This window comes from Equus asinus, chromosome 12, assembly GCF_041296235.1.
Source record: "Equus asinus isolate D_3611 breed Donkey chromosome 12, EquAss-T2T_v2, whole genome shotgun sequence".
Lineage (NCBI taxonomy): Eukaryota > Metazoa > Chordata > Mammalia > Perissodactyla > Equidae > Equus > Equus asinus.
The window spans coordinates 75,306,134-75,323,795 of record NC_091801.1 but is presented as its reverse complement, the minus strand read 5'-3'; the positions used below and the strand labels follow the sequence as shown (position 1 = coordinate 75,323,795).

General features: G+C 43.2%; 2 protein-coding genes across 6 annotated transcripts in view; one reads left to right on the top strand and one right to left on the bottom strand.

The window, feature by feature from the left end:
• OC90 (otoconin 90) overlaps nt 1-10,280 on the top strand; it is a 41,257-nt gene extending 30,977 nt beyond the window's left edge. The window contains exons 14-15 of the mRNA XM_070480906.1: nt 1,898-2,004; nt 4,465-10,280. Coding sequence (XP_070337007.1) covers nt 1,898-2,004; nt 4,465-4,766 — 409 coding nt within the window. The 3' untranslated portion in view covers nt 4,767-10,280. The remainder of the gene's footprint in view (nt 1-1,897; nt 2,005-4,464) is intronic.
• EFR3A (EFR3 homolog A) overlaps nt 9,215-17,662 on the bottom strand; it is a 103,499-nt gene continuing 95,051 nt past the window's right edge. For all 5 annotated transcript variants that reach the window (XM_014831319.3, XM_014831323.3, XM_070481611.1 and 2 more), the window contains 3 exons: nt 16,774-16,877; nt 16,213-16,262; nt 9,215-12,050 (listed from right to left, as the gene is read on the bottom strand). In XM_014831319.3, the coding sequence (XP_014686805.1) occupies nt 11,945-12,050; nt 16,213-16,262; nt 16,774-16,877 (260 nt within the window). In that variant the 3' untranslated portion in view covers nt 9,215-11,944. The remainder of the gene's footprint in view (nt 12,051-16,212; nt 16,263-16,773; nt 16,878-17,662) is intronic.

Below are 17,662 nucleotides of genomic sequence, written 5' to 3'. Positions count from 1 at the left end.
TGATAAAGTGTAAAGACTGATTGCACATGGGCCTCCATCCATGGCCAGCTGAGAGTTCTGCGTTGAAAACGCGTAGGGCCCTCTCGGTGGGCATGGTTGCCAAAGGAAGATCAACAGCTGTAGCTGATATTGAAAAAAAGAAAAGGACAAGCCTTGCTGTAGTGAATACAAAGGCTAGAGTAATGGCAGGAACACGGAACATGTGCACGGCAGGTCACACAGTGTCTGCATGGCTGTGTTACCCACCCACGCACCCGCCTCTACCATAGTTCTTTCTCCCGTCTCCACTGCACAGCCATCCTGGCTGCATCATCGAGCCTCTGCAGGGCAATCAGTGAAACCAGGGGCTCTGTGCGCAGGCAACCTTCAAAACTCACCTCCCGCCAGGTGACACTACGGAAGTTTTATTCTAGCCGAGTGTATACCACACTGTGGAATCACGTTTACATTATGAGGTTCGACAATGTGGCCTCCGCTCTCCAAGACAGAGAACAGTTTAAACATTGCTCCCGAGGCCACAGCACTCAATGAGATCTCGGCAGCAGGAGTCCCTGTGTTCGGATGAGCCCCAGGGGAAGAAAGTGGGGGTGCTTTGGCAGAGGTGTCCTCATCCCTGACCACATTTCACAAAAATACGAGATCTGACCAGGCAGGCAAGGGAGGCATGCTGTGGCTTCTTTGGCATGCGTAAGGAAGAAACTGCAAACCTGAAAAGCATCGCCTCAATCAAGGAAGAGGCAGTCAGACTGGTCCCGATTTCTGCAAGGGTGTCTCTTCAAAACCACGCATCCTTTATATTCTGGGCCCCCTGAATGGTTTTCAAGGGTATTTTGATCATCCGTGATTTCTGATCCACTCCCTGACTTCAGATTTTAACTATTATATTAACTATGCACCGCCACCCACCCCAGCCAAACGCAGACACAAGATAGCGTGGCTCTGCGGTAAGAACAGCTCACTGGGGACTGCCATTCGTAGCTGACACCAACCCCCAGCCATTGGCTAGTGTGACATGTGAGGCGGGGTTGTTCCTCCGGCTGCTGGCCACGTGGAGAGCTTGGTGATGCTGATGCTTGGCTGAGCACAAGCGCTATGGAAAGCTGCGTGTCTGTGACGGAGCCCTGCTCGGGCTGTGGTCTCCGAGATCGAGTGAGAGTTACTAAAGGACAAGGACAAGTTAAACAGCGCGGCTTTAGGGAGCAATTGTAAGCCCCTAGTGGCTGGAGCCCACACAAGTCTCCTTAGGATGTCCATCTGGCTGAGGGGGACACTGGAATCTGTGAGGCTTTATCAGGCCAGTTGGGCAGGTCTAAAATGCGAGATATTAATTCATTCCCATATGTTTACTGAGGTCTTGCTCCCTGCTGGACACTTTTCTAGATGCAGTTCTTTATTTAAGTTCAAGATAGTTACTCTGCTCTCTTTCAAGGCTGGAGACAAAGCAGGGTGCCCTATGGATGTGTGACTAATTGTTCTATTATGTAAAAGGTTGGGGGGAGGGGTCACCACTAGCCTATGTGGTACCTTTGTGTACACTAAAAATGGTACCCCTTCCTTAAGACCCTTTATTTCCATCTGTTGGAAAATCACTGTAATAAATATGCAAACCACCCATCTTTGCAATCAACACAGTCATAATAAAAATACAAAAAAAATTTAAATAATAAGATGCATACAGTGTGATTGACACTGCCTTAGGTATGCCATCTTTGTGCAGTACACAACCTGAGCAACCATACATGGTGGCCCTTGATGTATATATAAATCAGCCCAACGTGCACTGGAAAGGAGGCAGTGGCTTCTCTCAGGACTACAGGGAGTGTGGGAGAAGCAGATCTTGAGGGAGTTATGGGGGAGCTGGGAGCTCTGGGCAGTAAAAGGTTTTCCTTGGTCTTAGGTGCTGTTTCTCCCATCACTGCTGCCTGGAGCAGGTGAGAAGGCTGGGCTGCCTGCTCGAGAGGCTTTCTCCGTCGCCGGTGCTGTGCGTGGATGGCGCACCCAGGTGTAAGTGCTGAGGGGCTGCACGGCGAGTGATGCTTTCATTCAGGTCAGCATCACGGCCCTAGCTCGTGCTTCCGGGTGCTTCCCCAAGCCCTTGCTCGTCTATCACGTGACTCAAACTCTTCCTAACTCTGAGGCACGTTTAGTACCCCTGTTCCACTGAGGAGGAGGCTCAAGTTCAAGAGGCTGAGCCGGCTGCCTAGAGTCGCTGAGCTGGTTAGCGCAGACCCGGAAGCACAGAAACAGCCCGTGCTTACGGAGGGCTTGCGATGAGCCCTTCTGTTCCCTGAGCTGTGTTAGCGGAGCCGATCCTCGCAACAATCCTCTGAGGCCTCACTGAGTCCTCCCGTTTCACGGAGGCCGTGGCCGAGGCCCCGGACCGCACAGGTAGACGTGCTGGAGCGGGAAGTGGACCTCTCAAAGCAGACCGTCTCAGGCCCAGGACGGGGTCCTCACCGTGCCAGTGGGTCTCTTTTCCTAAGAAGCAGAAAACTCTCAAGTGCGATCTCCCACACAAAAGGGGAGCGGCTCTGGCTGAAGGCAGAGGTGGGCCTGCGGCTCTATTCCTCCCCGACCCGGAAGCCAGAGGCTCCTCTGGGGGCGCTCGGGGTGGTGGACGTGTGCAAACTGCCACGCCCCCCGAGCATCACTCTTACAGCGAGGCCGGCTTTAGCACTGGCTTTCTCTTCATTCTCTGGCTCCACGTCCGCGTCCACATCAGCGGATGCGTTTCCCTTCTGCTCTGCAGTTTAAAAGGAAATGCTCCCCGTAGCATCTCACGAGAGCCCTGCGAGGGCTTGCTCTTCTCCTCGCTTTCTGTCTGCAGAAGCTGCTGGCTGGGCCTTCAGTCCCCCTTCCTTGCTCTGCACTCCCTCAGCATGGACCTCGTGCTGCTGGGTCCTGTAGGATCGCGTGTGCCTCTCCCTTCCCGGGAGCTCCCTGCTTACACGTCAGTCATCCTTCTTTCAGTTATTCAATTATCCAACAAACCTTCATAGGGAACTAGGGAAACGATAAACATGCGTGTCCCCTGCCTCAAACTGCTCACAGCCTGGAAGGGAGAGACACGAGCAAGGGGCTGTTCCAGTCTCGTGTAATACGTGCAGCACAGCGCGCCCAGAGCGTGGGTCAGGGGAGTGTGAGCCTGCAGAGGAGGGCAGGGAGGCTGGGGAAGTTAGGAGTCAGAAGACAGAGTGAGGGGAGATCTCACAGGAGGTTAATGGGTTCCCAGGTGGCCATGCTGGGTGTGGCTGTTGCAAGAAATGGGAAGAGGAAAATCACAGCATTTGGGGCAGTTTAGGAACTCCGCATGGTGCTGTATCATCGAGGAGAAAGTGAGGTTGGGGGCACCGCTGTGGTGCAAGGTGAGGTTGCGGGGACAAATAAGTACCAGATCATGAAGCCAAGACTGAAACATTTATATTTTGTCCCACAGGGGGACTAGGCGCTGGGGGAGGGTTTAGAGCCCATGAGTGACAGGACCGACGATTATCATATGATGCAATCACGCTATTAGGGCTCCTCTGCTCAGCTGAGGCTCCTCCATCCCTCCGCTCTCACAGAACCCAGGAAACCTGCATCTGGAGCCTGAACTCCTACGGAGCTTCAGTGAACGGATTCTGACCCTCTGTGAGCTCCGAGCACAGTGTCCCGTCCCAGATGCAGGTGTCGGGTAATGAGACATGAGGGCATCTCGGAGCTGCTCTGTGCGGTCCTGACGCTCGGGCAGAGTGGCTCTAGGGGAGCAGGCTTATGTGTGTCCACTCTGCTCTCTTGTCTCTCCTCTTTCTGCTTCCTGCTGTTGAAATGCAACAGGTGTGTCTGGTCTGCTGGGATGGCCCGGGCAGGAGATTCGGAGGGTCAGTGTGATGAGTAAAAATCTGGTTGGTCTGGGTGAGGAACACTCCACCGTAGGATCCGACGAAAAAATTATGCAGCCCAAATACGTCTCTGAAAACTACAGGTCACAAGGATAATATTTGCAGGACGCTGATCTATGTCTAAGCACCTTCAAATACATTATTTCGTTTGAGTTACAGATGCTATCCTTCCCCACCTGCACTGTGTGCAACTGAACAGTCAAGAATTAGGTAGGGTTGCCAGATCTAGCAAGTAGAAATACAAAAAAGTACAAATGGCAAAAAAAAAATAAATTCTGCAGTGACAGAAGGAGCTGCAGGGTAGGATTCAACAGGAGCCCACAAGACACTTCATTCAGCTGGAGGCTCGAGGAAGCTTTCTGGGGATGGGGACGCCACATGGAATCTTGACAGACAAGGATGAGTTAACCAGGAGGAGAAAGCTAGAATGTTCCCAGTCGAGGGATCAGTGGATGCCGGACATCAAGAGGTTCAAGATGAGGGTGAGAGGGCAGGGCTGAAGGGGCAGCCGGGCCGGCCGTGGAGGCCTCCACGTGCCGTCCTACAATGTCTCATGTCTGCTGCTCTGTTCTTGCCCTCTAAGGTGTGGGGCAGAGCTTGTGCGCGAAGCTGCTTTGTGCCTGTGACCAGACGGCGGCTGAGTGCATGGCCTCCGCCGTCTTTAACCAAAGCCTCAAGTCATCAGGGAGACAAGAGTGCCAGGGCCACCAGCTATCCTGCGAGGACGGCACGGGCGGAGGGCCTTCAGCTCCCTCCCTCGGCTCCAGCTCCGAAGAGAACAGCGAGGAAGCCACGCCCCACACGGAGGGTCTGAGAAGAACCAGAATATTTCTGGGGAAGTCACTTGGTCCCAGGGGGACCAGGCCACACCATGGCCCCAGATAGATCCCCAGAGAAAATGACAAGCACGCCCTGTAGTTCTGTCTCTCCCATTCCCTTAACCTCCCCGGGCTCCGTCTCCTCTCTCCTCTGTCCTCCTCTGAGCAGAGGCTCAAAGGGAAGAGAGGGAGTGAGACTGTCAGCTCACATTCACAAGCGCATCTGGAGAAGGCACACTTCCTGTAGTGCACTATGGAAGCTCAATAAATATGCCCATCGTTTCTTTGTTTTGCTTTGTTTTTAAGAAATGTTGTAGATACTGGTGCATGGATAGATTGCAAAGGTGAGATGACAGAGACAATGAAGGGGAAAAAAATCTCTCTTCTCCCCAATCATTGAAAGCTATTTTTTCCTCTATTACAAAAAAAAAAAAATAGAGGCCAGCCTGGTGGTGCAGTGGTTAACTGCGCTTGTTCCACTTCGGTGGCCTGGGGTTCACCACTGGTTCGGATCCCAGGTGTGGACCTATACACTGCTTGTCAAGCCATGCTGTGGCGGGTGTCCCACATAGAAAGTAGAGGAAGATGGGCTTGGATCTTAGCTCAGGGCCAGTCTTCCTCAGCAAGAAGAGGAGGATTGGCAGAGGTTAGCTCAGGGCTAATCATCCTCAAAAAAAAAATTTAAAAAAAAAGGGAAAAAAATAGAAGGGAGTATATTTAATCAATCTTACGCAATCACCTATGGGTCCCCAAATACCCACCAAAGATGTATGCAGAGTGCTATGTGCCCTAAAAGTACCCTTGCCACTCTAGTTATTAAGAGTGACCCTGTGCCACAGCCACCACCCTGAAGAGTCGCTGCTTACCTTGTCTTGGGTCCTGGACTTTTAATTTTTTTTTTCAATAGGGTTTATCCCAGTGGATGGAAGCTTAGGGAATGCAAATGCCCAGTCTGACACAGGTTGATGAATATTATGGTAGTTAAAAAAACCTGAAATCATATCCATCCATCCACTCACCCAATAGTTATTGAGATTTCACTGGGTACCAGGCAAACGGCAATGTGCCACCAGAATCCCCCTCAAGATTCAACAGGGACACAAACACTGGCTCCCATCACATCCTTCGTTCTCGGTCCCCATAAACCAGGTGTCCTGTCAGGAGATGATCCTGAGTCCCTGCTGCTCCTCAGATGGGAGAGCAGACCCTCTGAAGAGCTCAGTGTCTGCTGACCTTCACGTGCAGGAAAATCTTCGGAAGTTGGCAACACCTTAAGAAATCCAAAGGTCATGTCGCCAAGCCCACAGCCGCTATCCTTCCCCACCTCCCAGGGGAATCATGTGGTGAGCACCTTCTGACGAGTCCAACACACTGGAATCTCTTTAACAACGTGACCTTAACTAACAAGCTACGTCTGGTTCCCCCAGAAGTGGACCCTTAGACAAGGACTTGAGGGCAAGCAGTTTATTTGGGAAGTGAAGGAAACACTGAGAGAAGAGCAAAGAAAGAAGACAGGACAGGAAAGGCAGTCAAGGAAGGGTGCATCATTGAGCAGGTCGCCACTAGAAGCAGAATACACACACACACACACACACACACACACACACACACACGAGGAGAGAGAGGCAGTAACTTCTATCAGATGAGCCACTACTCCCATGGAAGGTGGTTTCCTTCTGGCCTGCTGCACTTGGGAACAAGCAGGCTCCAACGGCCAGAAAAAGCCTCTAGGCAAAGAAATGCAGGTGCTAGCAGTTGGCAGTCAGCCAGCATACACTGACATGGCAAAGGTGAGGAGTGTCAGCAATGGCATTTGCTGCAACTGGTAACTTGCTTGCTGGCTCCTCTTTCCCTCCCTTTAACCCGGCAGGTATTTACTAAGTGCCCACTCCCCGTGGCAGTCACTGGGCCAGGCCGGCCACATGTACGGTGACCATCTGCCTTCTCCACATCTTCACCTGAGGCAGCCGAATGTTGCTGAACGGAAAAAGCAACTGAGCCAGCTGACCCGCTTCACTTTAGGTTCACGACCACAAAACCTCGCATGGGTGTTCAATCTCTTCTTAAGAAGCTGATGCTTCTGCTCTCCAAGACAATTGTTTGGTCCCTCCTGTCCTCTCCTCGAATGTCCCACAACTCCCCCTCTCTCTCAGCTGACGACTGTCAAGAGCTGTGCAACTTAAGTTAGCCTGCATTTCATGGATGCTGGAGAAGACAGGAGACACTTGGGTCAGAGACCAAGGACTTTCTTACTTACAGCAGTGGCAGTAGCCTGAGTGTCAGCATTTATTCTGGTTCCTCAAGCCATGAAGCAATGCAAGGAGGGCCAGGTGACACCTACACAGACGGTGGGTTTCATTACATGGGAGAATCCTGAGTTTAGGGAACCTACGACTTTTGTAATTGGCTGTAAGCCTGTTTGACCTTTACCCCAGCAGAAGACATTGTCTTTACTATGTTTGACAGTAAGCATGGCTATCCTTGGCTCCAAAGGGAGACGCCGTTTATCTTCCAAGTCTGTTTGCTATACCACATCTCTGAAAAGATAGTCCAGAATAAAGGCAGTTAGTGTCTTGGCTCATAAGACATGCAGAAATGCAAGACACACGTGGAGAACTGCCTAGCGACAACGATCTCACCTAATACTCCGCTGAGAAAATTGAAGCTTTCCAGTGGGAATGCCCTCATTTCCTGACACCAAAGTTACAAAGTCACCTGCGTAGTCTTCCTCTGCCTTCTTGTTTTAAGGGTTTCTTATCCATAACAAAGGCCAATCCCCCCACATATGCTCTGGGGACAATGCCCCATTGCCTTCTCCAGGGTTTGATTCCTGCAAATATCTTTTCTTTATGCTGCATCAATTCATCCCTCTCTTCTTCCTACCATTCCAGTCAGCATGCAAACATGCCCTAGAATCTCCCATCTTTAAAAATCCCTCCCTTGGCTCATTCAGCAACATGGGGTAAATTTGCAATTGTAAATCTGATGCTCATAGATTTCGTCTTGATCTTAAATATCAGACTAGATGGCGTTATGTTGGACACCTCTTGCCTGACTTCACATTGTCTAATCCCTGCCTCTTACTCCAGACACTGCTATGATACCCAGCTCCATACAAGCTTGGACCCGCCTCACTCACGGAGGTGGGATCTGACCTGCCTTCTGTACTGCCAGACTTTTTGCATTCTGAGAAAGGACCTCTCTGAGAATGAGGTGTGGGGCACCTTGGGAAACCACTCAGCACTCAAGCACACACAATCCAGAAATGGGGGGAGTTAATGCCAACAGGGCCATCCTTGACCATGAAGAACAGAAGCCGAAGGATACATGCTCCCCGACTTTCATCATCTGGGTGGACAGTTCTGAGATTATTTCATGAGACTCTATAGAATGTCCAGTAGGATGGATCTCTAGTCACCTACAGTGACGGCCAATTTATAAATGAATCCTCTCCTTCCATCTCACTGGGCCAGTCCCTTGCTGGGGTGCCCTGCGCTCACTTCCCAGGCTAACCCCTGAATGCAAGCCTTGGTCTTAGGCTCTGCTTTAGGAGAACTAGGCTAAGATAGTGCCTTTCGAATAGTCCACCTCTGACTCAAAGTGTAAGCAAAAGGAGAATACAGCAAAACCAAGAGCAGAGTTTGACACTCCACCTTGGCTCTACGTTTTCATTCTTGAACTTGGTACTTGAGATCAATAATTTATCAGATGAGCGAACAGGTAACAGGATCCAACAAGTCAGAATTGGAAAGAAAGCCTATGAGATAGGACAGATATCATACAGACCGCTCATTTTCTACCTAAAAATCAGGTTCAGAAACGTGGAGTGACGGGCCTAAGACTATGGAACTGAGACAGCCGCTGAGGTTGCCTAAGTGCCAGTGTAGTAAACTCAAGGAGGGTTATCATAATGATAAACACATATTGAATGCTTACTCTGTTTCATGTAGGCATGGCACAATGAACCTCTTCTAAGTGATGCACTTCTTCCTCACAGCTAACCTCTGAGGGCAGAACTCACCGTCCTCATTTTACAGGTGAGGACCTCAAAGCTCAAGGTTAGGCAGTTGCCTAAGCCACCAGCCAGGAAGTGGCAGGGCTGGATTTGAACCCAGAGCCCATGCTCCTCACTGCCCCACTACACTGTCTAAAGGAAGTCCCCGAACCCCAATCAGGCCATGAGGTACAGCTCCACAAGGAGTAGAAAATGCAAATCAGGGTGGCAGAGGGTGCCAGAGAGTAGTCATTTTTTCAGAGACAGGCTTCATGTAATTTACACAGCAAGGAGATAGACCTGAACCACAAACATTAAGACTGACGTGCTCCCACTCTGAGCTTTCCCTTAGCTCTGTTTCGTCACGACTGGCAATTATGGTTCTGATACTTCCCGTGTATGTGAGGATGAAGCCACTTGGCAATTTGATTTTTACTAAAGCTCATTTTTAACTAAAGCAAAATACTGAATAAATTTAAGAAATGTAATAATAGCTATTATAAAAATGTACTTATACAGAAGTAATTTGATTTTGTTTTATTGCTTACATATGAACTGCACGTGAATTTTTACATTTCAAAAAACTCACTTCATTACATTTATTAAACATACTCAAATGAATAAGACAAATTAGTTCCATTTTCAGACAGGAAGAAGAGAAATATTTTGAGGAGGGAGAAGTTAATTGCTGGTAAAGTGTGGCATTATTACTTTAAAAGGTGAGTTTGGAAGTAGGAAGGAAATGTGTGCGTGCGCGCATGTGTGTACTGAGGTAAACTCCAATGACAAGCAAACTCCGTATAAGCAGTGAAAGACAACACAAGCACAGGAGGGACATTTAAATGTTAACGATTCGATGTCAAGAAAAAAGTGAATGCTATAAGCAAACGTCTACAGCGAAAACAGAATGACGAACAGTTTATTAAGAGTTTTAAATGGCTACAAAAATATAGCAATACAGTGAGCTTCAACAAATCCTAACCTTTCAGCATCCAAACTGGCTGTAATACAATACGCACACCTATTCCCTGCAGGACCTCCTGCCATCTCCTGAAAGGGGCAAGCCAAAGGAAAAATCTGTTTCTTGGGACTCATTGTTAGAAAGACCAGCTCAGTAATCTAGGATATACAGAAGTCTACTGTGATTTAAAAACAACAACAGGAAAAAAACCCCACAAAACCCCAAATCAACAGTTTACAAACAGACCAGGAGAAAGGTGTGATAAACATTAATTGAAATGGTCTTCCTTTACATGCAATACGTGCATTTTTAAATCACAGAGAAACACGAAAGTTTGTAGATCAAAGTCTGTTTTGCATGAGTGCAAACGAATATATATCTTCTTTTCTTATACTATTCAGTTATATATATTTTTCATACAAAAGCACACAGTGTTAATCTATAAAATGACATCCAAGTGGATGATGATTGTTTTGCATGTCCCCCTGCTTTGTTTTAAATGTACAGTCAAAAACTAATATCCTTCTTTAAAAGTACAAAAGAAAAAAAGGGAAATAAAAAAACATAAAACTTGGCCTATTAAATAGTGAAACATTTCACCTGATCAAAAGGCAAAGTTACAGTGACAGAGCAACAGGGCCCTTCAGCCCCGCGGGGATGCACAGCGCTCTGGAGCGAGCTCCCGTCTACCTGCGCCTCACTTAACAAAGCGCCCAGGATGTTGGGCATCATTTTAAAGGTTTAAATGACTAGGAGCTTTCGCAAGATATTTCAAGATGCTGTACTTTGGTTTAAATATTCCGAAAATTTCGAGTATGCTTGCTCTATCATCACTTCCTTACTTTTTTCTGTTTCTACTAAAGGTGCCCAAATAATCATAATCACAAAGTTGTAACATGCCATTCTTCACTGCAACTTTTCAAACAAAAACAAAAGCTAAAAGCTGAATTGTTTTTTGAGCTACAATTTTTGATATGTACACTGTTTCATGTAAAAAAAAAAATCACATCTGAAAAGGTAGAATTATAAAGAGGTTATTTTATAAAAATGTCCTAAAAGAATTTTATAAGAGTTGCAAAGAAAGTTGTTCATTTTGCCATGTGATGGAATTCACTAAAATGTACATAATTTTAATAAAACATTATGAGTCTGTCAGCACATGTAATCTTAGTAATTGAAATCAACAGAAGCTTAAACTGACGATCCTTAGCACGCTTAATTGCTAAAACCACAGGCACTCTTTTCAAATGTAACATAACAAATCCTAAACAGAGATGCCTACAAGTTACAAGTTCAGATCTTACAAATTCAAAGTCCATTTGGGGAATTTTTTGATGAGAATTTAAAATAATGCACAATATAAAAATGTAAATTAATGTGTTCTTAATAGAAATAAAATGTACACACTCTTCACAGGTGAACTAGTAGCAGTTTTAAATGGTTTTTTTTCTATACTAAATGTATAGCTCATTTAATTCATGGAGCCACAGCAAAATACCACTATAATTTCAAAGCACAGTCTGTAAACTAATACATCTTATGATGTAGAAAATATTGCACAGTTCGGTACTCAAGGAGTAAGCTCTAAGCCTCTCAAGTAGAATGGTCAAACTCTCTGCAGAATACACAGTATTACAAGTAGTAGACACTTTAAAGTATGGCGACTTTAGGGTCATGTTCTAGGAATATTACTCATAGACGCTTTTTACCATAAACGAGTTGAGGAATGCCTAGCACATGTTATTACAGGAAACACGTTAATAAAGGGACACCCAGCACAACATCTACAATATGGGGACAACAAGCCACAGAACACTTTTGTAGCCCCGGGATTAGGAATATATTTGTATGTTTCTGTTTTTGCAGATAGCCAAAAACAAAGGTAATTCTACTTCTAAGCAGTTGTGTAGATGTTTAAGAAATAGAGCAGACACTTTTTATACATCTTCAATCCTCTGAAGGCTTAATTTTTTTTTTAAATTATGTGTTTGTGAAAAGTTTAAAATATACTGTTTAACAATGGAATAATGTGAGACCAATACATGTTCAACTTTAAAAGCCAACAGGAACCTCAAAAGAAATTAACATGGCATAAATCTATTTTCGAAAGTACTCTAAATCATATATAGTTCCAAAATTTCTGATATGATATGCCAAGCATTTGGTTAAAGAAAAGTTCCATCACTACTTTCAGGAAGTATGTTGATAACACATTAGGTAAACCCTGAAAACTCAGCTTGACCTTCATTGTTAGGCTTTAAAATCCTATGCTGGGGTCCTCATGAGCCACTCAGTACACACACAGATCCGGAAACTTCATCTCATAGACTGGGACAGACTGATATTGGGCATGCCCAGAAGTGATGGTCAGTGTTCCTGATGGGCTGGGAGGAGGACTGTAAAAGAAGAACAAGGCACTGTCAATACGCATATTTAAAAGCTGTTCACTTCACAGAGCATCCTCATGACCACCTGCAACAGCAGAGTAAGACCCCTCACAGCAGGGGTCAATGTGATACAGTTACTAGCCAGCTACGAGGCTGTATGGGAAATGGATCCTGGTGGTATCAAGCTGTCTTTAAGTCTAAACCAGACATTTTCTTTGGAATATATGTATGTATAATTTTTTATAATGGGATTACACTATACCCATTCTTATAAGCTTGCTTTGTTTCACTAGTAAAACGTCTTTCCTACATACATGTATTATCCTTTTGGATGACAGCATGGTATTACTTTACATGGATATATTGTCGTTGATTTAATCCAGTGGACAAATGCAGTTTCATTTCCATTATTATAAATAACGCTCCCAAGTCTATCCCTATACACACATAGCTTTATCCTGACTGTGGTTTATATGCTTACAAATAGAATTTCTAGATCAAAGTGTACTCACAATTTTGATTTTGATACATTATTGTCAGAATACTAGCAATTTATACTTTCAACATTTGAGTGTACCTGTTCTTTTATACCATTATAAATATTGGGTATAAGCAATCTTTTTTTAAAAATCTTGGCCAATGTCACAGGCAAAAGGGACTGCATTCTTACTTTTATTTTCAATTTTTGAGTTACTATGAATGTAGCAGCATTAATACTAATGCTAAACATCTTTGTACATTTAATATCCATTTTATGTTTCTTTTAAAATGAATAGTCTATTTGAGTCCACTGCCTATATTTGTACTCAAAAGTTTTTCTCTGAATTTAGGAATCTAATCTTTTGTCATATGATACAAATGATTTTCCACAATTCATTATTTAATTCTCAGCTTTGTATTTTTTTTTTTTGCCAAATGCTTAAATCTTTACCAAAGAATCAATTATTTTCTTATGATTTGTAGTTTTTGTATTATGCTAAAGAAAATTTTCCCCAGGCCAAGATTACAAACAATATCCCTATATAAACTTTAGTATTTCTATGTATTTTTCTAAACAAGAGTTAAATTTTCTATTTTGGTAAAAGAAGTGAAGAAAGAATCCGCCCTCCTTTGCTGGTCAATAGTCCTTAGCAGTTGTCCAAACAAAACTTATTGAACATTTGCTCTCGTCCCTGAAAATCTGAAATCTTCTGTTTACTACCGACCCTTCTATTCCCGAATTCCCCTCTGCTCTGCCTACCTGTACACAAGCCCAGCCTGCTTACGTACCAAAGACCCATGGCACGTTTTCCCACCCAGCAAGGCAAGGCTCCCTGTTTCCTTCGTCCACTTTCCTGACTGCTTCATATGTGGATTCGTCCACACTGTCTTTAGCATCATTTGTTCAGATATTAAAAAAATAATGCTGTGAAGATTTTGACTAAAACTATAGATTAATCTGCAGAGAATTGATGTCTTTAAGATATCAACTTCCTATCCAATAACAAGGTATGAGTTTGCATGTGTGTGAGCATTCTTAGGCATACTTCAGGGATTTACAGGTATTTCATGTAAGTCATAGGTAGTTCTTTCAGTTTGTTAGTATTTTATAGTTATGAACATATGACAAATTTTTCATTATCATTCATATGTAGTGAATTTTCATTAATTATTATCTGTACAAATATTAACTTCATATAATTATCTAACTGTAAATTGTTCTCATTCAAGTTATTCAGTTTGTTCTCTTTTTTTCTTAAGATTAGCCCTGAGCTAACATCTGTTGCAATCTTCTTTTTCTTCTTCTTCTCCCCAAAGTCCCCCCAGCACACAGTTGTATATTCTAGTTGTGGGTCCTTCTGGTTGTGCTACGTGGGATGCTGCCTCAGCATGGCCTGATGAGCAGTGCCAGGTCCGCACCCAGGATCTGAACTGGTGAAACCCTGGGCCGCCAAAGCAGAGGGCACAAACTTAACCACTCAGCCACGGGGCCGGCCCTAGTTGGTTCTCTTATATTTTCCTGATATATTATTCTGTTTTTGGCAACTAATAATTAATTTGCAATCACCATGCCAACATTCATAAAATTTCTTTATTTTTTTATTGAGGGATAATTTTCATAGAGTGCAACGCACAGACAGTAAGTGTACCGTCTGGCAAGAACTGACAAAGGTATATACCATGTAAATCACACCCCAATAAAGATACTGAACTCTTTCATCATTTAAAAGTAGTTCCTTTGTGGGGCTAGCCTGGTGGCATAGTGGTTAAGTTTGCGCACTCTGCTTCAGCAGCCAGGGGTTTGCAGGTTTGGGTCCTGGGCATGGACCTAGCACCACTCGTCAAGCCACACCTTGGTGGCGTCCCACATGAAAAATAGAGGAAGACTGGCACAGACGTTAGCTCAAGGCCAATCCTCCTCACCAAAAAAAAAAAAATTAATAAAAAAACATTCCTTTGTGTCCCTAACCAGTCAATTTCTCCCTACTCCCAGGTACTCATGCACACACATCCACATTCAGAAACTATGTTCTGATCTCTAACACTGTAGATCAGTGTCACTTGTTCTGGTTCTTGAATTTTATATGAATGGCCTATACAGCCTATAAGAATGGTCCATACAAGCTATACTCTTTTATTTCTGGTTTCTTTTGCAATATGTTTTTTTCAGATTTACCAAAAAAAAGTGTTCCTTTTTACTGCTGAATAGTATTTAACTATATTAAGAATACCACTATTTGTCAATCCACTGTCCTGTTGATGGACATTTCATGATTATGAAAAAAGCTGCGAAAACATTCACGTACATGTCTTTTTGTGAATATGAGTTTTCATTTCTCTAGGTAAATACCGAGAAATGGGACTATAGGTTTAAGAGCTGGTATATGTTTAACTTTACAAGGAACTGCTAAAGTTTTACAAAGTTTTTGTCTCATTTTATATTCCCATGAGCAATGTACTAAGAGTTTTTCTCTAATGTTCAATGTACTGTTAACCCATCCAATAAAATTTTTTCCTTCAGACATTATATCATTCAGTTCTTGAACTACAGTTTGGCTCTTTTTTAGAGTTTCCATTTCTCTCCTAAAATATATGGATCTTTTCCTTTAAATTCTTTGATATGTGTGTATGCTTGTGTGTGTGTGTGATCTTTTATGGTCTTGTCTACAATTCCAATAACTGGGTCATCTGTGGGACTGCTTATGCTTACTGTATTCTCCTGCTTCTTTACATTTATTGTGATTTTTTTTTTTTTCTTATTGTACTAAGGTCAAAGTGAATGACAGAACCAAGTTTGAGATTGTTTTGTTTCTTTTCTAGAGAATACAAACTCTTTCCTCTGTCTGGTGTTTTTGAGTGAAGCATATCAACAAGAGGAAATATATCAAAGTGGAACTGAAAGTTCTGAGGGCACTCTAAGAAGTCTGTTTAATTCTTTGTGCCATGTAAGCTATCCCCAACTACTACTTCCTAACTAGGTGACCCTGGATAAGTTACCTAACTTCTACGTGCCTCTGTTACTACACTTGTAAAGTAAAAATAATCACTACCTACTTTTTAGGTTTGTTGTAAATACTGAATGAAATAATGCACTTATTAGCACAGTGCCTAGAATACCAGAAGTGTTCAATAAATGTTAACTATTAGTAGTAAGTAAATGCTAACTAAAAGTAGCAGTTGCAGTACCAATAAGACATAACTAGTCATAATACTTATTCTAAAATATTAAACCCACATAGTTATGACAGTGTAACTGTAACACTGTGGTCCCTCACAACATTCCTTTTAAGAAGATGGGTTATGCATTTGAACTGGAAAGAACTGTGACACTGAACCATATTAAACTGTAGCTTTTGCAGGTCCAAATGGTTAAATATGAGAAATTATCTGGTTAAAAATATCTTTAGAATGCAAGTTTTCCAAATTACCGAGATGTCCTCATAGGACCATTTTGAAGGAATGAAAGATCTAAAAAGGAAAGCTGGAAAAGCTAGAAGAGACCTGGACAAGAAATGGTACCAGACTCCACCCAGTAAACAGAACGACGACTAAGACAAAGGCACCATCGTGACCTTGTGTGCACCCTAAGTGAAAAGAACAGATGACTCAACACAATCGGCAACAAATCTGTAGGGGGTCTCCTAGTTTCTATTTTGTTGTTTTATTGCTGTTGTAGTAACAAAACCCTTACCGTATGGTGAGTTCCAATATTTGAGCAAGTCTATCATGAAGCAAATTTGCCTACAAAGGAGAAAAAAAGTTATGAATAAATTTATTATTTCCCAAATACCCATATGTCATAATACAGATGCAAGGACAAAGCATAACTGTAACTATGAGCTGATGGTACAGATGCTTTAATGTTTTCGTTTTGTCTGTCTCATACACTGGAATTTAACGTTCAGTTTCTCTTTTATTCCTTTCCTAGTCTCACTGGTAAAGACAAACCAATAGACAAACAAAACAAAACACCCACAGCAAAATCATTGAAAACCTCTGCAGAAAACGTATCAAAGCAACAACAATCATTAACATCCAGTTTGGGATCTGCCATTTATAACAGCTTGTTTTACACAAAGAAATTACTTAGGCTTCATAGCTAAGCCTTCAGAGTTTTCAGTTCCTATCTGATACACTACCTCGTGTTGTGCTGACTTACCAAAACTCGGAGCCCCTCAATCACTTATCCAAGAAGTTTCCACGAAATCAAACTCCACCCCACCCACACCTCCTTCACCATTTGTTCACTTACTTTGGATTCGCATTGTGCTGCTATTTCTTCAAAAGGTGCTTTCTGGAATTTCTCTATCACAAGACGCCTCTTTTCCTTTTCCTGTTCTTCCATTCCACTGGTATCTATATAAATGTTTATAAAGACCCATTAAAAGGAATACAAAATTTCAAAGAACTTTGCCAATGACCATAAGAGCAAATGATCTATAAACCAAAAATAAGGGTAATTTACAGGACTACTTTTATAATGAAAAGAGCAAAAGCCATAACATCCTTGAAATATCTTAGTTAAGGCTACAAAGCACATATACAAAAAATTTTTTAAAATCTAAGGGTTGAAACTACACAGCACCAGACCCTCTTTCACAGACTAACTTTGTCTCTCTCACCTAAAAACCAGGAGCATGCTAACTTCCTACAAGTCAAACAACTTCAAGCCCCTTCCTGAAGGATGATTCTTTTATTAATAATCACGCCCTTGCACATATGAGGTACTAAATTAATAAAACTTAATACTGAATGGCATATTGAAATACAGAGAGGGACATCTGGAACAGTTATTGTTTCAGCCTTGTCCATTTATTTACACAATTTGAAGAGGGATGTTTTATCTTAAGATGGTGTGTGGTCCAGCCAAAGTCTGTGAGATAGTAAAAAAAAAAAAGTCTTTTTGATACTACTGAGATAATAACTGTGTCCGTTTGCTTATGAATATGAAAAGAAGGCTAACTTATGGCTTATTTATTGATGGTCTACTGTAAAAACCCAGTAATTCTTCAGGGTTTTTTTCTCCTGGTCGAGAATTTCAGAGCATGAAATGCACTATGTTCAAGCTTCTCTAAACAAAGCTGCTTTCCAGACAAACTGCAGGCAACAATTAGCTAGTTTTTAAAAGTGGAAACAGCAGT